This window comes from Eptatretus burgeri, chromosome 7 (genome assembly GCF_056783735.1).
Source record: "Eptatretus burgeri isolate ZD-2024b chromosome 7, Ebu_testis_v1, whole genome shotgun sequence".
NCBI lineage: Eukaryota > Metazoa > Chordata > Myxini > Myxiniformes > Myxinidae > Eptatretus > Eptatretus burgeri.
In genome coordinates, this window is record NC_140967.1 from 26,119,364 (window position 1) to 26,146,062 (window position 26,699).

General features: G+C 40.8%; 2 protein-coding genes across 5 annotated transcripts in view; one reads left to right on the forward strand and one right to left on the reverse strand.

The window, feature by feature from the left end:
* The window catches only part of LOC147022854 (uncharacterized), a 193,434-nt gene that overhangs the window by 88,315 nt on the left and 78,420 nt on the right, over positions 1-26,699 (reverse strand). The window lies entirely within an intron of this gene.
* LOC147022856 (uncharacterized) lies at positions 809-3,069 on the forward strand. Its single transcript, XM_085887113.1, has 2 exons — positions 809-1,745; positions 2,311-3,069. The coding sequence occupies exons 1-2, from the start codon at positions 988-990 to the stop codon at positions 2,774-2,776; spliced, it is 1,224 nt and encodes a 407-aa protein (XP_085743239.1). The 5' UTR covers positions 809-987; the 3' UTR covers positions 2,777-3,069.

Consider the following 26,699-nt stretch of genomic DNA (forward strand, 5'->3'; position numbering starts at 1 on the left):
TTCAAACCGTGTGCCAGAAACAACCACACAGGCCATTCATTCGCTCTTGCGTGCCCATACGTGCATGGACGTGTGCCCGTACGTGCATGCACATACTCGGGTCCCCAGCAATATAGCTGGCAAGTTTCAATTAGATCGGACCAGTGGTTGTCGAGAAACAGCGGTCACAGACAGACAGACAGACAGACAGACAGACACACAGAGATTGCTGTAATTATAGATGGAGATGAAATCCTTGATCTCAAATATATGGGTTTAGACCTGTCATTCAACATTATCACCAGTGTGTGTTTTATACCTTGGTGTCGGCTTCGGCATGAGGTGGTTGGGTGGGTTTTTGGCAGGTTTCCCTGATTTGGCTTGAATGTTCATGCTCTAAATAAAAATTGTTCCCACATTGGTAAGACTGGTGCTTGGCCATGGTGTGCATTCTGAAGATTATCTTTAACCCTCATGGTGTGGAGACAGCATCCGGAAACACTCTCATACACTCTTCACCTCGGGGACGACTATCTGTGAAATATCACTGTTACGAGAGCCATCTTCAGAATGGAAACGACTCCAAGCCCTCCCAAGAAGGTGAGCAGCTAACCAGCTCATTCCGCAGCTGTACCATAAATATCATCTTACATTCCACAATGGGATTCACAACTGCCCTCCATCAGTATGGCTACCACACATCTCATACCTAAGCGGCAGTGTTGGGCACAAAAGCGATAATCCGATAACAGATAATTATCGAAGGTAACTTTTTTAATCGGACTATTATCGGAAGTTAACTTCCATTTATCGTAATCGGACAAGTTAACTTCCGAAAACTCGATTTTTTTAGTCCGATAATGTCCGTTAATCTTTTTGTCCGATAACATTTTTATCGTTTCACTTTTTTTCAGGTTCTTCAATATCATCGTCAACTTGACAGCGTTCAGTTCTTGCTTACCAGTTACCAAGCATTCTTTGCAACTTACAAGACTACAGTCTACAACCATGGAACACCAAGAAGAAGTTCTCGACATTGAGATAGCCTCTGTCTCAGGAACTTCTGAGTCCCAATCTGACTCTATGTCTGTGGTGGAAACTTCAAAGCAATCTGGCAGCCAGGCCGCCGCCAGCCAGGACCAGAAGCCTTTCCAAAACCCCTGGCCCCACCTGGAGAACTACTTCAAGCTCATCCGTCAGGATAAGAACAACGAAAAGGTACTCTATTTTGAGTGCCAAAAATGCCGCCCAACTAAGAAAATTGTTCGAGGCCATGTCACCAGCCTTAATAATTTGAAGTCCCACATCAAGAGGATCCACCCATCCGTAGCTATCCAGTTTGAGGAGGAGATCAAGGCTGGCTCTGGCCGTGGAAAGCGCCGCCACCACACCTCCGGCAACAGCAGCGTGCGCAGCTCTGGCTCCGCCACCCCCGAGCTGCCCGCCAAGAAGGTCCGGCTCCGGCAGCCCACCATCGGCGAGGCCCTGGGCTCAGCCAGCACTGGCACTGCCGTACGCCAGTCCACTGTTGACGAGAAGATAGTCCGCCTTTTCATCAGCAACATACTCCCACTCCACGTGGTTGAGTCCGAGGAGTTTGTTGACCTGGTGAGGACCCTCAACCCAACAAAGATCAGCTTGTCCCGCCGCACCCTGGGCAGGCGCATTGATGACAAACAACGGGCAGTCGAGGAGGCCCTCATCAACACATTTGATGGGCTGACCTACTTGGCGACCACTGCCGACTGTTGGACTGCTCACAATAGGTAATTATCATAAATGTATTTATAAATATTTATTGTACTAACGACTTTAAAAGTTTTAATGTAGTTGGTAAAATAAATAATTATGCAAAAAAGTGAATATTACTGTTTTTTGTAATAAAAATTGGCTTAACTTGAACCTCAGTTTAATTTCAAAATGTTTAAAATAAAACTTAATAATCACTTAATCATTAATCAGTACTAATCACAATTCAATAATGCAGACTGTCGTACATTAATGTTTCTTTTTATAATAATTTGCGTAAATTAAGCTTAACTTTTATTTTAAAATGTTCAAAATAAAACTTAATAATCAATGTATTAATCGATAATCACTTAATCAGTAATCACTGATTAAGTGATTATTGATTAACACACTGATTATTATATTTTATTTTAGTTTAATTTACGCAAATTATTATAAAAAGAAACATCAATATTCAATAGTCTGTGTATATCATCTATTCAATAATGTAGATAGTAGAATACGCAATTTTATGACAATTTAAAAACTTGTTATCTTTTTAAGAAAATAAATTGTATTCTTATGTCTGTTTCTTTGTTTTAGATCTTTCCTCGGTATGACAGCTCACTGGATTGACCCAACCACCAGGGCCAGGAAGCATGCTGTCCTCACCTGTACCCGTATGATTGGTCGCCACACTTATGATGTCATAAGGGAGGCCATGGTCCTGGTCTACGAGCGCGTCAACATTCAGGACAAGGTGGTCAGGACAACCACCGACAACGGGTCCAACTTCGTGAAGGCTTTCACCCAATATGGCGGCCATGTGGATCTGTTGCTTGACCTCGACGATGTTGTCGAACCGCCTGAGGCCGACTCGGACAACGAGGACGACACGGCTGAGGGTGACGACGCCATCAACATTGTAACCCTCGACGAACTCCTTGATGAGGAACCAGAGTTGATTGAAGTGGAGCTTCCAAATGACATTTCAAGTGTTGACAATGTTTGCACTCAAACCTCACACAGATGCCACTGTTGCAAGATCACTGTAACCCCTGTAATTTAACTCTTGCTCCCTCCTGGTATCATCCATAGCATCAGTGTGAAGTTTCAGATCTCCAATTTAACCAATGAACCCCAGGCACTCAAACGACCGGAGCAGTTTTGCCAGATCCACCCAGTGTTCCTACCCAAGTCGGAAGGATTACCCAGATGCTTCCACCAAGACCTTATAGGCCTATCGTCAAGGACAAATTTTGAAAAAAAAGGGCTGAAAAAGGTGGTTGGAATCATTTCATGTGAATGATTGTCATTCAGGCACACTTTGTATTTTAGGATATGCTGAGTTTGATTAAAGTGTTTGCCACATTCGATTCTGAGTTTTTACCCTTTTAATGGCCGACTCAAAATAGCGGCCATATTTACTTCCACCACCGAAGGTGAAGGAGGAGCCAAGATTCAGAAGATCTCTCAGAAGCCAAGATTCAGAAGTTTTCACCCTCTCTGTCTGTTTGTTATTTGCAAAATCGAAGATCTTTCATGTATATTGGCCAGTTGAATTTGTTAGATTTTGTAAGTAGTAGACTAGGCGTAAGTCGTCACCATCGGGACCGAGAAAAAAGTGACGACTTAGAAATGTGACGACTTACGCGTATGCGAACATTCATGATGACTGTGGGGTGAAGGATGAAGTCGCGCGTGGCCTGGACACGTATGTGTGAGAGCCGGCTATTGTACCAAAAGGAAAACACAATCCTCGGGACATAGGTGGGGGTTCATTGGTGAGTTGGAAAGTGATCAAGCAAAGATGGAATTCATGAATCAATTTATCAAAAGTAAAGATAATGAACAACTGTAAGACAACAACTTCACCTGCTTATCACCATGATGGGATTGACCAACGAACCCCAAAGACTTTTCTGGCAGCATCTGCCAGAAAAGCCCAGTCTCATCGGCATTGTACACATCCCGAGGCTGATACCTTTCCAAGATGTCTTTCAATTTGCCATCCTTCCAGTCGTGCACCACTGCCGAATCCACGCTGCCTGATTCGCCGCACTTCTTGACCTTACCGATTCCCCACCTCACTTTGAATCTGTCTATCCAGTGCATCGGCAAGGTCTCGGCATCATCATGCCCAAGGTCCGCAGCGAATTTACATGCCTTCAGCAGCAACATTTCACCGTCCAACCGAATATTTGGCTGAGCCGACATTTGCCGAAACCAGATGATGAGCGCGTCATCGACATCTTCAAAGGACACACATTTCACACTTACCTCCGGCCTCGCGATCTTCTCCACTTGTCCAAACATCGTGCCCTTATTCTTCAAGATATCGTTCAATGTCTGCCGTTTGATGTCCAACTTCTCAGCTATGGCTGTTTTCTTCATCAGTGGGTTTGCCTCGCAAAACTGGATAATGTTGTATTTTTTCTTGGTAGGTTTTAGTTGTAAGCTTACACTTAGTCGCCATTGTCCTGCCTGCAGTGCGATCAACGTGTGTACACAGTTATAAATAGGCTATCACTGGCGGTGTAAACCAATGAGCGAGCATCACAATTCCATGAAATCGGGATTCTCACGAGGCAGCAGTTCTGTGTGACGAGTAAGGAGTGGTAATTTACTTGAGTTTCCATTACGTGGGAACGGACAACATCTGACGACTTAGACGAAGTGACGACTTAGAGATGACGACTTACAGAGGGATGACCCTTTATTCATAGGGACTTAATATGAGATAAATTCGGGACTTTTTGACGCTGCCGACTTAGGCGAAGAGACGAGTTACACGCTGCCGACTTACGCCTAGTCTACTGTATATTGATGACTTCCGTCATCTGTTTGTGTGTGTGTGTGTGTGTGTGTGTGTGTGTGTGTGTGTGTGTGTGTGTGTGTGTGTGTGTGTACGTGTGTGTGTACATGTGTGTGTCTGTTTGTGTGTTTGTTTGTGTGTGTCTGTTTGTGTGTTTGTTTGTGTGTGTCTGTTTGTGTGTTGGTTTGTGTGTGTCTGTTTGTTTGTGTGTGTGTGGTTGTTTTTGTGTGTGTGTGTGTGTGTTTGTTTTTGTGTGTGTGTGTGTGTGTGTGTGTGTGTGTGTGTGTGTTTGTGTGTTTGTTTGTGTGTGTGTGTGTTTGTGTGTTTATTTGTGTGTGCCTGTTTGTGTGTTTGTGTGTGTGTGTTTGTAGGCATGATAACTCGAGAACAGAATAAGCTACCATTGTCAAATTACATCACGTGATTCAGGAGGGTGATGGCTAGCGCTGATTAGATTTTGGTCAAAATCGGTCAAAGGTCAAGGTCACGGTGAGGTCAAACATCCAAAAAAAAGTTATAACTCGAGAACGGAAGAAGCTACAATGTCAAATTACATCACGTGATTCAGGAGGGTGATAGCTAGTGCTCATTAGATTTTGGTCAAAATCGGTCAAAGGTCAAGGTCACAGTGAGGTCAAACATTCGATTTTTGATGGTTTGGTACAGAATCATCGGAGAGACTTCTGGTTTGCGTCGCTACCTTCTCGAGAGACAGCTTTTATTAGACAAGGTCAGAGGTCAAGTTGACGATTTCGTAAGTACCAGTCTATGACTGCTTGTCTGTTTGTTTGTGTGTAGGATATCTCAAAAAGTTGTGGACAGATCCGAATGAAATGTTGTGGGCAGGTTGGGTGTTTGACAAGGATGAACTGATTAGATTTTGGTGAAGATCTGGATCCAGATCCGGATCCAGTGCCAACAACTAGAATTTTTGAAGTGATTCTTCACCATTGAGAGATAGGGCCAAAAACCACACGCACACACGCACGCACGCACGCACGCATACACACACACACACACACACGATCTCCGCACATGCTTTACGATTTGGAGCGAGGGAGAGTAAGCATGGCACCAGCTTTTCATCTTCGTAGATCCAGCCTATGGATGTAACATGCGGGGGAGACATGGATGGAGAGAGTGTGATTGGTTCCAGACACTTGATTGCACACTTGACATGGATGGTGCACATGCACAATGTGGAATCATGCTGCATTAGATGTTGGAGGTCGAGTTTCTTGAGACCGCTCGATGCAGAATAACTTGACTCGTAAGCCTGGTGTTGGCTTAGTGGTTCGGGTGGCGGCTTGGGATCCTCGGGTCCTGAGTTCAAGCCCTGTTGGCCGCTGAATTAAAATACACCAGGAGGTTGACTCAGCCTGTCATCCTTCCGAGGTCAGCAAAATGAGTACCAGTGTACTGGTAAGGGGGACACTGCATCAGCGGCATAGCCGCGTCCCAACCAATCATGCAACCAGCACCCACAGGTTGCACTCGATAGAGAGACTTGACTCGTGCCTTGTCGCAACTGTCTACATCTGGTACTCCATAACACTTTGCAGTTAAAACCTCAGATTATTTGACAACATCATCGGTAAATTCACCTTTGCCTCGACCTACACTGTCCAAAAGGTCATGGTGTTCCTTGAACACTGGCCAAGCAGTTGACCTGCTGTGACCAAAGAATTGAGACACACCATCATACCCCGTTAAGGAATGAAAGAAAAGTATTGCGTCAACTTGAGGGGCTATCAAGTTTTTTTTTTTTTTCGAACATCGTGCACTGGAATAAACTTGGGGGTCTTAGCAGTGTCAGATTTCATTCACAAATATGAACGTGGCAATTTGCCATCACAGGTCAGCAATAGCACGAGTCCATCAGTCGCACATTGACACGACTGTCGAGTCCACATTGACAAGAAGGCAGTGGAGTACAATACGGGTATCAGCCTCCTCATGATCTGCTTCAAGTGCTGTGACATCAAGCTCTGGGTCTGAAGTCATCACCATTTTAGGTTTCGTAAATCCTCCAGAAACCACAACAATTTTGTTTGTCGGGTTGTATCAAACAAGGTGATCATATAGAAACAAAGCAAGATGTTCTTTGTTTTTTTTCCAGGGTCATAAAGTTTGACCATTTTGCTGGTAGCGGTACTGTGTGACTTTCTACACGACGTCTCACAGGTTGTATGCTGTGTTTGCGTTTCACTCTTGTACCCGCTTTGATGGAGTCTTTCCAATATCTATCAAATGCTCAATCAATCCTGTGATCGGCTTCTCCCATGGTGTATACCGTTTTGGCAAATGTTTCTAAATATTCACCAAATGTCATTTTGTCTGTTGGTTTTCCCAGAGCCATCACCAATGTTTGGCCATCAATGACCAAAAGCAGGTTATCCAACGTAAAGCTACAGTTGGCAGGGTAGTGACATCAGCGGTTATCACTTTGGCGAGCAGTGAGTTATTTGCTGTGTGTGGGCTTCCATCGGTTTTTGCGAGCGACAGTGACACTGGCATCAGTTTTTTTCTGGAAGATTTTGTCTCAGTGGACTATGTGCCCTGCTCTGTAAGCAGTTATTAATGTTTGTAAGATATTTCTGTCCATTTTAATAGAGTTCTGCTTGCCTTTAGTTTGGTTTACTATGATGTAGAACGAGGCAAACAACAACAATAACAATTCCTTTCACACCATGATGTACATAGGGCTGCCGAGGCAGTTTCATTTGGCTGAGGGGTACAGTCCTGGACGGGTCGCCACTCCGACGCATGATACTCTAATGTCTTATTCACTCAGTAAGCTGGGACTCATTTCGCCAACCTCGGAAGGATGACAGGCTGAGTCAACCCACCCAGTGTTATTTCAGTGGCCTGACAGGGGCTCCAATTCAGGACCCGAAGACAATGAGGCAAATGTTGGAGCCTTATTCTTCTATGTATGTGTGCTTCGAAGTCGAAACACTCTTCAGCCTCCTGTGATTTACATTGACGTTCTTTAACAAAGCTTTCGAGCTGCATTTGGCCCAACTGACAAGCACCAAGCAATGATTTTTGAATGTCATAGGTAGCCAGACCCTTGTTGACAATATTTTCCAGTGTGGATGCGGAAGCTTCTCTGGCGATCACATTGCGCTGCTGAAATGCCTTTACCACATTGTCTTCATCTGCAGTATATTTGGCCATCGTTCCTCTGGTACGCTTATTGTATGAGTGGTCATCCTCTTCATCACTCATCATCAGAATCCCCTTGGTCTGAGAAGCTATTATTGTACGTAGATACCACGAGTGTGCATTTGCTCAGTGCTGATCCAAGTCTGGTGATGCCAACCAACCCCCTGCTCCTCTTTCCTGGTGCATTCAGCCACTCATTGCTCTGGTCTGGGTCTACCTGATTGAAGTGACGACCAGACTTCTTGACAACAAAGTTGCCTCTTGAACTCCAGACGAATTTCTGTAAGCAGCCTATTCATCTCGGACAGGTAGACTGCACCCCACCTTGCATTATTTACATGATCATAAAGGAAGAAGTATGGTAGAATTCACCCGAAAGTATGGTAGAATCAAGTTCATGTGCAGGGGCCTAGATAATTGGCAAGTATCCTGCAGTAGTCTTTTCTGGGTCGGTGGTGCTAATGTTTTCAGTGAAAGTAGTCCAGCTGCACTTTGGGTTTTGAGACTCTCGGATTGCTGTGAATGCCAGCTCAGCTAGCTGCCTGTGCCCGAAGTGCAGATGGGCACCCATCACTGGTTACTCTCTGCAGCAAGATGGAATCTTTAAACATCATACACACTTTTGACTAATTCATATAGGCAAGCAATTTCACAAAACATGACGTAGTTTGGTTGCATTGCAACCCGACTGTCAAATCGCCAGAATTTCAGTACATACTGTATGTAAAATCGCTCAATGTTTTAGCTCCTAATTGACATTTCACCACGTATTTATAGCCAATACTGTACAGAATATACAATTATCACGACTAAATGTTGTTTTGTGGTAGATTTTTATTGTCAATACCAAAAACTCCAGTGCACGAGTTAAGTGAATGTGCTGAAAAACGGCTGGTATTTTGAGTCGGCCATAAAAGGGTTAAAACCTCAAAATCCAGTCCAGCAAACACTTGAATCGGATTCAGCATACCAAAGTATGTCCAGAAAGAATGAGTGCCCAACATTAACATGAAATGCTTCCCTTGTTCATGTTTTTTTTTCTTCAAATTTGACCATGTCTACAAAGTTCAAAGACACACCACTCCTCCCTTAGGACACTCCACAACTGTCTCCCTCGACTATGACAATACGTTCACTCCTGACATGCAATTGAGGTTTTGTGCCTCCTTGAAGACTATGATGAACGTGATTGACCCAGTGTCCCAAGGCTACAACAGTGCTGCTGGCCCCTTTGTGGCTGTTGTTAACATGGATCACCAGAACGCGAAGGCAGTCTACCACGGTACACGCATGATAAGAGAGGCAAACTGCAACACAAGTTTGATGATCTGGAAAACTTTGGTGTCTTTGCCCACCTGAGAGACATGGGCATAACCAATGAATACCTGAATCCCTCATTCCTGATCAAAAAGCCCATTGGTGGTTTTCACCCAGTCATGGCCTGTGCTGACATAGGCCGGTACAGTAAACCCCAATCCTGCTGATGCCAAACGTCGGTTCCGCCCTCCACAAAAATGCTCGGTGGAAGTATCTCATTGCCACTGACCTCACGAGTATCTTCTACCAAATTATGTTATCCTATCATGACATGAAATACTGCTTTCCGTGGAATATGTGTATATACCACATCCGCTATTGGCGTGCCTGGGTCAGAAACTGCACTCAAAGAACTCATGTTCCGCATCCTGAGAGATCTCGAAAAAGGGACCGTCGCCAAGCTCACCATCACTGATGACCTCTATTGTGGCAGTAACACTTTGGATAAGCTTCTTCATAACCTGAGACTGGCTTTGCATGCCTTGCATAAATGTCGACTTTTCCTCTCTGCTCCAGACAGTTATGACAAAGACAAAGACAGACAGATATGTCTGAAAAGTACCACCATCGTCACCAGGATTTGGTTGACTGGTACTATCCATGCAAGCCCACACCGTGTGACTATGCTCTCCACTTGCTTAGTCCTTGAGAAAGTCAGAGGATTGACATCATTTACCGGGGCAGAAAAGGTTCTTGCTCATGTGATCCCTGACTGCTCCACATTTTATCCCTCTTGGATGACGCCATGGCTCGACATCAAAAGCTGGACACCAATCAGCGGGTAAGGCAATGTCACATGCCGGAGCCCATATAAGCACCGGTGTGATCGTTCTGAGGCAGTTAAAGTAAAGTTCTTATTTTTCTTATCCAGTTCCAGTCGAGGGAGTCGGCTTGTTGTTGTCACCTAACCAACTCATCCACTGAGTTTTGTCATAACTTTTTTTTTGAAATACTTTATTTACTGTATATCATTTTTGTATACTTAGCCTGGTGTGTTGGCGCAGTGGTTAGGGCAGCGGCTTGGGATCCAAAAGGTCCTGAGTTCAAGCCCCGTTGGGCCACTGAATTAATACACCAGGGGGTTGACTCAGCCTGTCACCCTTCCGAGGTCGGCGAAATGAGTAACAGTATACTGGGCCGGTGTATACCCCGGTTAAAATAGGTGTACCATATCCCTGTGTCGTAAGAGGTGACCAGGGTTGCGTCAGGAAGGGCATCCGGCGTAAAACATGTGCCAAATCACTATGCGGATCATACGGATGATCCGCTGTGGCGACCCCTAACGGGAGCAGCCGAAAGAAGATCATTTTTGTATACTGTAAATCATATCATTTTATACACTCGTATACTGTATATCATATCATTTTTATACACTCGTATACTGCATACTTTTTGTTAGAAAATTTTTTTGTATACTGTATTTTTGCCATGTATACTGTATCCACCTCATTTTTGTATACTGTATATCATTTTTGTGTACTGCATATCATTTTCATATACTCATATACTGTATATCATTGTTGTATACTGCACATCATTTTCATATACTCGTATACCATATATCATTTTTGTATACTGCATACTCATATACTGTATATCATTTTTGTATACTGCATATCATTTTCATATACTCGTATACCATATATCATTTTTGTATACTGCACATCATTTTTGTATACTGCATATCATTTTCATATACTCGTATACCGTATATCATTGTTGTATACTGCACATCATTTTCATATACTCGTATACTGTATATCGTTTTTGTATCCTGTATGTCATTTTTATGTACTCATATACTGTATATAATTTTGTATACTGTGTATCATTTTTGTGTACTGCACATCATTTTCATATACTTGTATACTGTATATCGTTTTTGTATACTGTATGTCATTTTTATAAACTCATATACTGCATATCATTTTGTATACTGCATGTCATTTTTATATACTCCTATACTGTATATCATTTTGTATACTGTACATCATTTTCATATACTGTATATCGTTTTTGTATACTGTATGTCATTTTTATATACTCATATACTGCATATCATTTTGTATACTGCATGTCATTTTTATATACTCCTATACTGTATATCATTTTGTATCGGGCACATCATTTTCATATACTGTATATCGTTTTTGTATACTGTATGTCATTTTTATATACTCATATACTGTATATCATTTTGGATACTGTATGTCATTTATATATGCTCATATACTGTATATCGTTTTTGTATACTGTATGTCATTTTTATATACTCGTATACTGTATATCATTTTTGTATACTGTATCTCATTTTTATATACTCGTATACTGTATATTATTTTTGTATACTGTATGTCATTTTTATATACTCGTATATTGTATATCATTTTTGTGTACTGCATATCATTTTCATATACTCGTATACCGTATATCAATCATTTTTGTATACTGCACATCATTTTCATATACTCGTATACTGTATATCGTTTTTGTATACTGTATGCCATTTTTATATACTCATATACTGTATATCATTTTGTATACTGTCATTTTTATATACTCATATACTGTATATAGTTTTTGTATACTGTATGTCATTTTCATATACTCGTATACTGTATATCATTTTGTATACTGTACATCATTTTCATATACTCATATACTGTATATCGTTTTTGTATACTGCATGTCATTTTTATATACTCATATACTGTATATCATTTTGTATACTGTATGTCATTTTTATATACTCATATACTGTATATCGTTTTTGTATACTGTATGTCATTTTATATACTCGTATACTGTATATCATTTTTGTATACTGTATGTCATTTTTATATACTCGTATACTGTATATCATTTTTGTATACTGTATGTCATTTTCATATACTCATATACTGTATATCGTTTTTGTATACTGCATGTCATTTTTATATACTCGTATACTGTATATCATTTTTGTATACTGTACATCATTTTCATATACTCACTGTATATCGTTTTTGTATACTGTATGTCATTTTTATATACTCATATACTGTATATCATTTTTGTATACTGTATGTCATTTTTATATACTCATATACTGTATTGTTATGGGGCCGGGTCTCGGTGGCGAGCACGACCGCTACGGGGAGCAGTCGAGTCGGCTCCACCGAACACCCGGAATTTATAGGTTGTCACCCCGGATAACTCTGGAGCCAACGGGTCACTTAAAGGACCATGGTCGCCAATACTTCGACCACGTGGGGTAGGGTTATTTGCCTAATTTCAATATACCTAAATACCCACGGTCTAACTACCGGGGAACTGCACCCTTGGCCGACTCTCTCCGATCCGAGTGGCAGGTAACGACTCGGATCCGGCGTAACCGAGCGGAGTTACCAAAGCCGTGCCGGACTAAATGAACAATTTACCCTCGCTATCTCTCAATACACAGCATGCCAAGCTAATGAAAGAAAAACAGAAACGAGCTGGAACATTTAACAAAGGGGGTTTATTTATAAAGAATAATCGGGAGGGGAACACAGAGCAGAGTTATCACGAATAAAATGCAATGTACAATGAAAAGAAAACACTTAAACAGCTCTACTTAACAGACGGGACCCACGGACACACACATGCACACGCAAATACCCCAGGAAGAGATGGACCTCGTGGGTCTATCTCGGTCAAGCCGGACCATGGTACCTGTCCACTTCGTGCAGCCACACTGACTTCGAAACCACTGGTGGGACTCGAACCCACGACCCGAAGCCAACGCTCCTCGTCCCTGGTTGCTCGGCTGCCGCACTGTTCGGTCACCACCACCACGGTGAGCCACCACAAAGGGACCGTAGACTGCAATCACCGTCGATCCATGCAGAACTCTCGTCGACCACCACTCTGCCATCGCCACGATCACCCGGTCTCCGCGCTGGTCCCGCCAACCACACTCTTCCTCTTCAGGAGGGAGAGGCTTCTTCTCCTGGCCACTCGCCTCCTGATTGGTCGGACCCACCGCGCGATTCCCTGGCCGTCTTCCATTGGACAGGCCCACGGTAGGCGGGGCAACTCCCACCCTTCTGGGTGGAGTCCCGATGGGAGATGTTTGTTGCTCCGCCTACCTCCTCACCTCCGACCACGTGCGTAATGGCGATGGTATTGAATGGGAGACGGGGCGGGTGAGACGCCTGCTCCTTACCAATTGGCCAAAGAGGGACGACATGCCCATGTTAAACTCCGCCCACGCACGCGCTCATTCGCTGGCGAGCACGCGAAGAATGCCACGAGCAGTGTTGTTGTGAAAGTGAAGATGGGCGTTGTTGTCGTTGTTGTAAGTGATGTAAAAATCCTAACTATAAAATAACTCTGCAGCGCACGTACAATTAATTCCCATTAGACTAGGGGCGGGACCCTAACTAGAAACACGTACTTACCGATATAACTGATCTATAAGGACTCTGGCTGTTGTGTGCTCATGGCTGCCAGATTCGTAACAGCATATCATTTTTGTATACTGTGTGTCATTTTTATATACTCATACACTGTATATCATTTTTGGCATAATCTCTCAATGGTGAGGAATCATTGTAAAATAAAATAAAATAAAAAAATTCTCATCCGGATCCGGATTCAGATCTTCACTGAAAATCAAATCAATTAGTCCTTCTGAAATTCCCAACTTGTCCACCAAAATTCATCCAAATCCATCCAAAAAGTTTTGAGATATCCTGCTCACAGACAAACAAAACAAACAAACACAAAACAGATAAACAGGGATGAAAACATAACCTCCGTCCACTCTCAGTAGTGGAAGTAATTACAGCTATCAACTTTTAAATAAGGAGATCATTCTAATCACTAATTCTTGATTTACTTGAGTTATATAGCTGCAGATTTCAAGCACAAATACACTTCATCAAATAAAAAAGCTCTCTCACAATCTACATGATCAAATCTATAAAATTTATATTCATTATGTCTGCATGTAGGATGCACCCGAGTAGTTTCTTGCAGTGTGTAAGAATGCCCCACTGGTGTGTGTGTGTGTGTGTGTGTGTGTGTGTGTGTGTGTGTGTGTGTGTGTGTGTGTGTGTGTGTGTGTGTGTGTGTGTGTGTGTGCGCGCGTGCGTGCGTGTATATATATTTTATTTTATTTTATTTTTTTCAGGGCTCTGTGCTTCGTATATTTCTGGTGTTTTTATGGTTTTTCGTGGGTGAATTTGCATTTTTTTCACGTTTTTTATTTTTTTTTTTGTGTTTTCGTGGGTGTAGTCACGGTTTTTTGCAGGCATATTCATGGTTTTTCATGGGATTTTTTGATGTTCCCAATCACTAACCGCCGGGAACCTATCCCCCCCTTTTTCCATTGAAACAATGCTCCGCTATTCGCGGATTCATGGCATTTTCCAGGAATGTAATTCCCTCGAATAGCAGGGTCCGACAGTATTACACTGTATGTATTATACTGCACTGTATGTATTATCCGACAGCATTATACTGCACTACAAAAAAAATCTTTATTTTATTTCAGTTGAATTATATCCTGCACTGCACTAGCACACTACGAAATAGAATTCCCCTTCCTGGCGCGTTCAAAAACCTTTCATTAAGCAGTACTTGGACAAAATATTACATTTTACATAATCTCAACCAATCAAATTTGCTGCTCGTAGACGCCACCCATGTACATTCTTCTCAAGAATGTGTGGGGTAACATGTCCTATGAACTCTCTCTGTTGACAAGGAAATACCTTGTGAGGTCCAGTTGTTCTCACCCCTGACCCATCAATTCCCACCCTCAATATTGAATGCAAGGATAACAATGAATGCAAGGTTTTAACTTGTCATTTGTGTTTGCTTGATGTTTCATCAGTTGAGAGATGGTTAAATTCGGATTGTGTTCGTTATTGCTGAGCATTATCACTTGGAGACAAAGTAAATACTAGTAGTTACACTCGTACATTAGCACAATGTTATAACTAGTGATGTTTCTTCACTCGGTTTCAGGAAAGTTTTTTTTAAACTCATGATTGTAACAGTAAAATTTTGAGATCACTGCTTGTCGGAGTAAGCCAAATCCAAAATGTTAATGTACTGCACATCAAATGGCCTCCATACTCTTTAGGCGTCTTCAGTCACTCAGGCTTTGGGAACCTGTGAAGCTTTCTTTAGAAAGCAATTTGGGAAAATAATTGGAGAGAAGTACCCTTTAAAGTAAGTAACTGAGGAGAAGGCCAAACATGGTTGAGAGTACTTATAATATGGATGTTATTCTATGAAATGTGGCTGCACTTATTTTTTTCCTTTTACCAGGATGATGACTGTGCTACAGAGGTGTTCATGGCTCTGTTTCAAAAAGCAATTTCCTTTTTCTACTTAAATGTTTGATGCTTGGTTGTGGGTAACACATTAGCGTGAATTCAAAATGTCTCCTCCTTTGGGTGTTGATTGACAAGCATGTGCACCATTAGCGAAACAGTTCCGTACTATATTGCTGGTCGTTTGCTTTGGCATTTCTTGAGTCATAACCACCATACAGCTGCTGTTGTTTCTACTACACACTTGCCAAGGAAAATTAACGAGCTTTTCTTTTTTTCTTCCCTTTCATAACATCTTACCTCAGTCCACATCAGGATAACTGCTCAGTTCACAGACATAGTTTCTGCTGAATTCATTTGGTTTCAGCATCGATTAGTTGACTACATCTCACCTTTTGGTTGGGAAAAAATTCCCAACATATCGTGCAGAAATAATATCGTGCAGAAATAATTTTGTTTATTATTTCTGATTATTTCACAAAATTATTTCTGCACGAAAAAAAATATCATGCAGAAATAATTTTGTGCTATATGAAATCAAGTTAAGGTCTCAAAGTGTGTGGTGAAGTGATCAACATATTTGATATGCTGATGAAACTGTCCTTCCTGTGGAATCTCAGGAATATCTACAGGACATCAACACAATCAATTAAACAAGTTAAGACTTTGGACTTAGCAAAATATGTTTTCACTTTGTCACTATGGGGTACTTTGTGGAGATCAGTGACAAAAAAATTAAATTTAATCCATTTTAAATTCAGGCTGTAACACAACAAAGTGTGACAAAAGTCGAGGGGTGTGAATACTTTCTGAAGGCACTGTACTTTCAGGGTGGTCCAAAATGATGTGCAACTTTTCAAACAGCTGTCATCATTTTTAGCTCACCTGGACTTTCGTCTGGTGACCTTATACGATCGAGCAGTTTCAGTGAGTGAGTTTGTCAGTCCATAAACACTTCAATCATTATCGCTTGAACCAAACACAAGATATGGATGAAACTTGGCCACAAGCTTCATATCTCAAAACGAATGAAGGTATATTGACTGCATCAAAATTTGTGCTCATTAAGGAGGTTTAAGGGGTGGGGGTGGTTTGACCCCCCCCCACCCCAAAAGGTATTTCCTCTCTTCTTTGAAACTACACACACAATTTCGATGAAACTTGAACACAACCTTCATCACAAGTGATTAGATTATATCGATGAGATTTCAGATTTATTTCCAACACACACACACACACACACACACACACACACACACACACACACACACACACACACACACACACACACACACACACACACACACACACACACACACACACACACACACACTGGGTCTGCCTAGCAGGCACGTAAGACGCTGGTCATTATAAAGCTTGCAGTGTTAATGTGAGAAATTATTGAGGTTATTCTGAAGACTCAATAGCTCAGTGGGCTGTCACCGTTTGCAATGAGGTCCTTGAGTTTGAGTCATGATTTTTTCACACCAGCCCCAGGCAGAAATTAGTTTTTGTTTATTAAACTATATAACTATACTGTAATTATGTTTTTTTTCAAAAATTCTCTGAAAATGTGTTAAAGATCATTATTTTCTGAGAGTCTACAGTGTAGAAATAACACAAGGAACTTTGTAAGTGCACCCATTGAAGGAAACTCCCAGAGTGTGAACTGCATTTTACTATTCCCCACAATGAGCCACTGTCGATATAAGTAAACCTTCTAAATACCTCTTTCAAAACTACTTTACTTGTGGTTTCCAATTCATTAAATGTGTTACCTCACGCAAAATTAACAATCTTTGCATCGTAATTTATTTCTTCCATTTGTTTTTCCAAATGGACACAATTGCACTCATTCTTCTCCAACACATAAGGACAAGATTCTAAATCATCTTTTACAGCCTCTTTCCTCATTCTCATTCTGCACGACTATTTCTTATCATAATCATATCTCCCCGTTCGCAACACTTAGATTGAGTAGAGCCGATGAGATGATTATCTTCCACTGCATTCTACCCATGACTGATTGAGTTGCTTCATGGTACACACAATGCTGTTGACCCAAGAGTGGTGTCTCTTCAGCGTTTGCCAGATCTACTACTCGTCCTTATACAATGTACCATACAGTTCATGAAAACTGGTAGTCGTGCTGTGGGAGACATTCGATTACATGCCAAAACGATTGCAGTTGTCTTTTGCATATTATGTTGTGAACACTCTCAATGTACAAATGTCATCGTTGTAAAATCTGTCTGATCTGCTGATGCCAAGTATGCATGCAACACAGGATTATCTCAAACCTCTAAAGTTTCTGATCCAGCTGTTTGCTGAAGACCTTCTAGAACCAAAAAGGGATCCTTTCACCCTCAGGAATGCAGATTTCACGTTCCATGTGGTCTTAAAGCAAGCAAAAGCTCTGCTTGCTCTGAGATTCATTGTTCCACTTTAGCTCCATAATTAGTTATAAGCATTTGTGCTTCTGATGTATCAGGAATACACTTGGTCAATTACTTCACATTGTTGATCTTCGTGTTAATTTTGAATTTTGTTTTATTCACCACCATTGTTTTGGTCTTCTTCATATTCATTGTTCAGCTCTAGTCCTTTGCAGTCAGTTGGAAGGTGGTGATGACCATGACATTGTTCTGCTGTGGTATTGGGAGTTACTTGAATACTAATGAATGCACGATGAACCAGAAATTATGATGCTGAACCATTAGTGAAGTGTGTGTGATGTGTAGAGCAGAGTCTGAGTCCGAGTCCAGCAGTCACGAGTCCGAGTCCTTTGCTGAACATGTATTGGAAAGTGTCAAAAAATAGCGAATTTATTTGTGCTTATGTATTATGTAAATGAAGACAGTAAAATATCAAAACCGACTAACAGTGTAGCTTGCTACTTGCGTCAAGATTTTATTTCATATTGTGGACCTCTTGCAGTGGTTCGCTCAAAAACCTACACAATAATAAATAACGACAAAAATATATAATAATAAGAGTTCAATTCCCAACGTCTTGATATAGTTATATTGACAAGGCCTTGTTAAAAAACAATGAATTAATTTAATCAAACATCTTGCCACAGATGATTTTGACATATATAAATTAAACACACATGTCAACAACATGTCTCGAGGTTAAAATGTTGAATTAAAAATGAAAGTTGAATGAGGAATAAAAGAGAAATTAGGTTGTATTGTATCAAAAAAAAAAAATCAACGTTATTTGAAGTGCTTTATCATCAACAAATGTTACATTTTTGGAAATAGGAGAGATGAGAGGCTTGTATATTAACCGTAAGAGCAAATAAAACCGGAGGGTTGGTGTCAAAGCCACCCAATGCTCACCTGTTTATACATTTATCGTTTTTAAAAGACGAGTCTAATAATATTTTTTATAAATCATTGCAGTGAAGTCTGATCCAAATAATTTTAAAGCAATATATGTATTTGTATATTGTAATCAGTAAAATATAGTGTGGTTGATAAAAACATTATAAAGGAAATAACTTGCACCAAAAACTTTAACATTTTCACGCTCACGCTCATGCTGGGGGTATCGCTATAGCTCTCTGTTCTTCGAACAGGCGAGCAAAAAAGACATTTCAGTGCTTCCAAGGGCTTTAAAAAAAACATTGCAAACATTTAGGCAAGTTGTCTAATATTACGCACCCCTTTAAAATAAAATAATAAAAACATCCTCAGATGAAACATGAAAGGGACAAATTATTATATCTTTGTCAAGAGGAGATAAATGTGATCTTACATGTTAACTTTCATCTCTGTAAGTTTAAATAAAGATGTTTGACTTCGAAGTATGACGTCAAAAAAAATGCATTAAACTTCGCACAGAGATGAGCAACTCTGGATTGCCAGGAACAAATTTGGAAAATATTGTTTTTAAAGATTAATTTTTATTTTAAAAGACATTTCTGGGTTACTTTCTGTCGAGGAAACCGATTCTGACCATATTTCGATAACTTATTTAATCTGTAAATCATGTTTAAAATCTTTAATTTTTCTCCTTATTTATGCTCCAATTTGTTTATTTTTGTCGAATAGGAAGATCCGACCACTTTCTGTACTCATATCAATCCCCTTCACACTTAACTGTGATGCGATTTGTTTTAAAAACCACATGTGGAATGATGTAACCCTAACTCTAACCCAAACAAAAATAAAAGTTTCCATTGATGTCATTGAATTTTAATTACTATTTAATTTCAAAACTTAATATAAAATTTTATCAGTCCTGTCTTTTACTATAACCCTAACCCTGATTTATAAAGTAATGTTTATTTGGTATGCACATAAATTCTTAACCCTAACCTAACCCTTACCCTAACAACTTGGCCCTGCAAAACGAACCCCATATCTAACGTGGAATAAAGAAGATATTGTCACATCTGAGTTTCCGTGAACATGGAATTCATCAGAGCCAGGACGTTACGGCCAAAAAGATGGTCCAAGTGGTCTTTTAATATGCACTGCATTCAATATTACTTTACCATTCCCCAAGGTCGTCCAAATGAGCCGAAACGAAGGCAATCACACACGAAAGCAAATGGCTGAAACACGCTTCCTTTTCTTTTAAAGGAGGATTTATTTTTATAAAGCAAAATACAGGGAAGACGGTCAACAAGATGCTATAATAACGGAACAAATCAAGCGAGCCAAGGAGACACTAATAGGAGAATGAGATACACAAACTTATACACAAAAAGGAGAAATAAAAGTTCAAATCCTAACCCACTGGGCACCACACAACTCACTTTTACAACACAATAATGCAGGCAGGACTTCCCTTTTCTCCGATGCACAGCATGGGTGCAGAACTCAATGGTATCCACTTTAGAAACCAGGAGAGCAACGAGAACCAGTAATGAGCAGGGCCAGCGATGGGTAGGCCTTCAACTTGGCCACGTGGTCCCCTTTTGTCCTCTGCAATGGGAAGTCCATACCTAGCCCCACCCACAAACAAGAGGTTTTTCCTCCACATAATTAATGTCTACCCTGTCTATAAATTACATATGCTGCCTTAGTGTCATGTGTAACAAATGATTTACTCTGATAGATCCCTGTTACATTGCAATCTAACCGACATAAAACACACGGACCATGTTACACTTACCACATTCCAAGTATGGATCCCTCCCCCTCTTTCACGTAACAAAATTATGTATAACGTCGAGAAATTGAACCAGCGGAATATAAATTCATGTTACACACCTGTCAGTTTTTCTGTGTAAATGTTCAGCACATAACCCCTCACAAAATAACTCTCCGCTCACATGTATGATCGATTGCATGACCTCTTTGACCCGGCCGACATCCTTGGGCCTTTTATTCCTGATACAATAAATGGCATCCCTTGTTCTTTAGAAAATGTATTGGAAGATATTTTCATGTCTCTTTTGCTAATGTATTATGATGTATCGTGTTAAAAGGTTAGAGTACCACATGAAAAGGATGGTCCAAATGAGCGTTATTTTATTTCTACTTTACAGTAAAAGTTTTACTGTACCCTAAATTTTGCTGGAATTCAAGCTGCAATTGGGAAGAGTTTGAGTCCTTGGCATTCTGAGTCCGAGTCCTGAAGAGTCAAGTACGAGTGTGAGTCCCCCCAAAAAATGGACTTGAGTCCTACATCACTGATGTGGAGAAGGGTTTGAGAATAGATGCCATTAAACTGTTGACCTGAACTGCCTGCTGTTGCTGCCCATTACTATACAACATATTGGTGATGAAGGTGGGATGGATTACCTTGCTCTTACACCACCTGTTGTTTACATCTTGGAAGCATTGCTTTTTCCACTGCTTAGAAGCTGAAGGGCAGTGTTTATTGTGCACTCTGCCAGTTGCTGAGGACACGTACTCTGCTGCTATCAACCTTTTCATGCCAAAAGTCATTTGTATCAGAGCAGTGAAAGAAAGGGCACTGTGATGAGCTGAGGCCTTGGGGGGAGTAGGGGGGGGGGGGTGGGAGGCCAGACACTCACAACGAAACAAATTTGATAATTCACAACAAAGTATGGCAAAACACGGATAATTGGATGAAAACACAACTAACAACAAAGAGTTGAAATGATAACAGAGAGACATGATGGATCTAGTCCAGAAACCTTAGCTTTGATGAACTGCAAGGAAGCACATATGAGCCAACATCCAACTACATATGAGGAAGTGAGAGTGGGAAAGGGTGGTTATAAGATGGTCCATATTGACAGAAAGGTTGATGTAAATAGAGTCATCCCTGGTGGGATGACAATACAGCACACAGACAAACAGGAGGTGGTTGTGGAGGGGAAACCTCAACCATTAAGTTACTCTTGTGGTTTAGGAAGTGGAAGGGTAGTACATGGGCAGTGGGAAATGGAGTCCTTGATGTAAACTGATGTAAACGGAACCGAGGTTCAGGCCTGTCAAACCGGGAAGTACATCTTCAGTCTTTCAAGCTTCTCATCATCTTCCTTGATTACATCACATTGAGCATAATGCCAGTTGAGACGTCTATTGTGTGAAGTTCTTTCCCACAGGGATATATCCTTTCTGAAGAAAACTCTTGCTTTGGTGAGTACTCTGATATGTCTATTTGTTCAACAATTGGTTAAGGCAGTTGGGATGGATTATACAAAGAAGCAAATCAAAAAGACACATTCCAACAATAATTGCACCAATAAATAGTCCATTAATTTTGAAACAAACAAGATAGAGCAGACATCTGAGCCTCGGCCTGAGACTCGAGCATCTCTATCCTGTGGCACACCTCAGATGATACACTATCCAATGATTGGAAAACCTCTTCATCCTACAACATAAATCAACACCTCAATTTCATGAACTATGCTCCCCACGGGAGCACACAGACACTCTCAACTCACACACAAACCAACCAACCACCACACCTCACATTATTTTCTAATACAGCACTCAAACTATTTCAATATATCTTCAAATCCACACTAATCTTCTTACTACAACTAGTATGCTACTTACTCACACACCTTCCTGCTCACCCCCTTCACCTTCCCCAACCACCCTCATCCCACAAACCCCGAGTTCAAACAGAGAGGAAGGAAAGGATTTACTAATACACCCTCTCCCCCCACTTGAAACAGCATGCACTTAACGTCATCCTTTTTCCCTGTACTCAGCCACCATATCACTGTACCTCTCCATCTTCTTATCACACAACTCTTCCACATTATCTTTCCATGGTACTGACAATTCCACCACTTTCCCTTGCCTTTTTGAAATGTAACAAAATACAATGTCTGGTCACAAGCATGTCAAGCAGATCTTCTCTGGGAACACCAACTGTCACCGATGCTCTCCCACTGCCACCCAATCCCTGACGGTCAGCATCACACCCAACACCCATCTCTTAATCCCACCTCTTCCAGCTTGGGCCTCCTGCACAAACCTCACCACACCATTTTCCCCTCCTCTCCATTCTTTGCCTTACATTATATCACTGTTTCACCATCTTAATCTCCATCCCCACTATGCTAACACCTGATCATGGCATCACCTATACCTCCCGACTATCAATGCTACTAGGCATGTGTTCAATGCATACTGCAGCATTCCTTGACATCTATATAAATACCCAACCCAATACGTGATCAGGTAGTGAGAAACACGTCCTCGATGGAGAACTCCACTGAAGTGAAGTTGTTCATTGGTCAGAAGTAGAAGAATTTGAGGCTCTCTGGGCCTCATCACAATTTGAGGATGCTTTCATTACATTAAAACCATCTCGGGGCCTCTTTTTGTCTTCCTCTACAGAGAAAAACAAAGTTATTTCCTGCACTACCACTCCGTCGCTGCCTCTCTCGCCTTGGCAATGCCATTCTGGGCTGGCAGAGGATAAAAAAAACAAACCTCCTCTGTGGAGCCAGATTTCCGCATTCCCAGCCTCATCAATAACATCATGGCGCTGAGTAACTGACCACAGTGGTCTATGAAGAAAGTCCAAACCGACCCTCCCAATTTCTTAATCTTGTAGCCAATGGTACAATTGGGTCTCCCAGACCAGGAAACGACCCCTGACTATCCAACACTCTGCCAGATATATTTATTAATTCCCCATAAGGACGATAAATGACATCTGACAGTGTGTATGTTTGCTTCGGCATTCCACACCCATATTCCTAAGGCATAACCTCCCACTGAACAAATAGAATTGCAAACTATGTTCTACAATAAATATTTATATCCTTAATAGCACATTTTAGTTCCACATGACAGGTTGGGGCTGTAAAAGTATGAAGATCATGACATAATTTTCTCTTTCCTTCAACACAAATTGAAGGAGAGAGGAAATAATGTAATGAAAAAAACTTGTATCGTTTTTTTCTTCAATTTTTATCCTCATCCGGTCCATGGTTTGATCCATGATGAAGTCAAATTGATAAATTTAAACTCCAGTGCAGCTGCATTAAACTTGGCCAAGTTTCAAGCACTGGACCCAAGCTATATTTAGGAAGTGCAGACAAAACTCAATAAAAGCAAAGCCCATGGTGAGCTCCTGCCTCTTGCCACTGGTTGAGGCATGGCTCAAGGTCATGGAAAATTAGTTGCATAGAAACCATTCCAACCTCTCTCCGATTGGGTGGCAGACATTTCAAGCTGGAGAATTTGATTTCATTTGAAGTATAATTTGCACTGCCTGCAATCGGGAATTGCACCAAGCAGATAATGGGAACAAGCAGTGTGGACAGAGAGTAGCAACTTCCAGTACTTTGATGTGGGACCAGTGCTTTGATCGTATTAGGGAAGCTTGCGTGCTCCTGCAAACTGGAGAGCCTCACTGCTAATATGTCCTACCAAGCCAGGTCGGTCAATGGGTTGGAGACAGAGAGTCGTCATGTCTATAGGATTGATTGAGGTGATTGAGGTTCTTCAGCTTTGTAGCAGCTCATCTAATGGAAGGTACTATGACTTTAAACCACATTAATAGGAGTGGAGACCATTATTGTAACCCCAAAAGATATTTGGTGAGAAAGCTAAGAAAGATATCTAACTTCGGATGATGATGATAATGATTATTATTTATTTATTTGTACGCAGCCTGTGGCTCCTTGGCTGCGTCATTTTCTGAGGGTGTGACTGTGCCACTTATGTAATGCCCCCCCCCACCCCCCCTGTTACCAGTAAGCTGGTGCTCATTTTGCTGACCTCAGAAGGATGATAGGCTGAGTCAACCCATCTGGTGTCAATTCAACGGCTCAACAGGGGTGTGAACTGAAGACCCTAAGATCTTGAGCCAGCCACATTAACCGTTAAGCCAACACCAGGCCTATGCTAATAATGATGATGACACAAAAGGTAAAGGTGCTGAAATGTGGATGTCGACACAGGTGTGATGAACCAAATAGCATTTACAAACAGATATTACTTTGTTAAACCTTTAAAAATTCATGTGTAAGTGTAAGACAAAAAAACGACAAGAGGCATGCATGGACATTTGCATCATTAATCCATTAAAGTACAATGAAAATGGAAACGGTGCATTCCAATTGTCTGCACATACTGTCCTGTAGGAAGGGAAATGCACACACACAATACTTGGTCTATTTCTAACACAAATATTGTGGTACTGCAGGAAAAAGTGCAGAACAATCCATTGTTGTTCCTTTTGTGAGTGCATATTAAAATCTGAACAAATGTCTCTTCATCAGACACCACATATATTTTTGTTTGTGTGGGCTCAGCAATGTAACCATGCCCCAGGCACTTGGCCCACATGCTCCTTGAGTGCCCACAGCCAGCACCCTGTGTGAGCTCACTGACTAGCAATACCAATGTTCCACATCATTCCAGAATGGCTGTTGTGGTTGTTTGCCCCTCTGTCGCTTCTAAATCCACATCCTGCCCAAGCAGACGATGTGAACAAGAATGTGCATAGCCATATGCATATGATGGGAACAATTAAGAGTGAATTTTTTATAACATAGGCCCACGCATGAACATTGATGTCTTCAGATATTTTTCAAATTTTTATTCTAGGTTGTGTATGGTCCAAACTTAAAAAGCCAAATTTTTGATGTGATTGACCCATTTCCTGCCATTTGGGCCACACCCAAAGTTTGGAGATTTTGACACCCTTGAAATTTTTTTCCATTTTCAAAGTGAATTATTTAGAGTAACCATAAGTTGCCTAAGGAAATTCCTTTACAAACTTATTATATGGTTTGGGTACTAAAATATTTTGTACAAAAATCTATGGGATCTGGATGGTTATGGAGAGTGGCACAACCTATAATCCCTTTCGGCAAACATTCACTTAAGAATTTCTCTGGCCATATTTTTAATAACCATCAAAGTCCCATGGATTTTATTAATGCATAAGATAGTACAAGTACTGTACTATCCTCTGAAAGTAAAACATTCATGGGACCTTGGTGGTTATGGCAGTACAGGGGGTCTCAAGACCACTTCGGGCTATACGAAGCCCTTTTTCGAGCCACACCCACTCCCATCCTAATATTTTGAAACTAATATTAACAAATGTAAGTTCCATATCTGTACTAACAAAACCAATAGTAAAATCCATGGGACCTTTTAAAAACAAAGAATAAAACAAGTCCAAAGTTGCCTTGTTTGACATATAATGTACAGGTATATGTACACGACATGTACATGGTCTGCCTCTATCACCAATTTCCATCACTTGCTACAGAAGTCCACTATATTTCATTGCTGATTCTATTTGAAACTGTAAAATATGTATGTATTATGAAATAAATGCTGTTTTCAGCAAATTTTGTCTTTTGTATACATTCTTTATCTTGAAACCCGGTAATTATGAGATGCAAGGTGATTTTTTTCATTTGTATTTGTCGCCTTACATGACTTTTTTCCCATCATGCCATTTGTAATTTCCTTTTCTTTGTCTTGACAAGATGAAAGAACACGTAAAAAAAAGAAAGCTGAATTTATATCCCCCCAATCCTTATATATCACAATTACATATCATGTAAGTTATATATCATGTAAGTTACAATCTCCCACATTTGTCTGCTTATAAATAGGTCAAAGGTTATCTGGGATTAGCAGTTTTGAAATCCAGCATCAATTCAATCCAAGATACCATGCGTTTACTGTCTGTTCCTATGTGAAATCAGCATAGTTCTATCATCAGGCATTATGAATGTCAGTCATACTAATGCCATGGTGTCAGGCTGAGTCGAGTTCATGTTTAGTTGATTTATTTATATTTTGGTTTGTTGAATGAAAGCCAGTAGAAAAATGGGGTGATTTGAACAATGCTTCCTGCTGTTCATGTTCAGTCCATTCTGAAAAAAACATAGGCTAAATAAAATCTTATCAAAAAAAAATCCTTTTTATTCATGCACCAATAAAAGTTTAGGCCTACTTCTCCAAACA

Coding starts and splice junctions, on each gene's coding strand:
- LOC147022856 (XM_085887113.1), top strand. CDS start 988: ATGGAACACCAAGAAGAAGTTCTCGACATTGAGATAGCCTCTGTCTCA. Junction 1,746..2,310: donor TGTTGGACTGCTCACAATAG/GTAATTATCATA, acceptor TCTTTGTTTTAG/ATCTTTCCTCGGTATGACAG.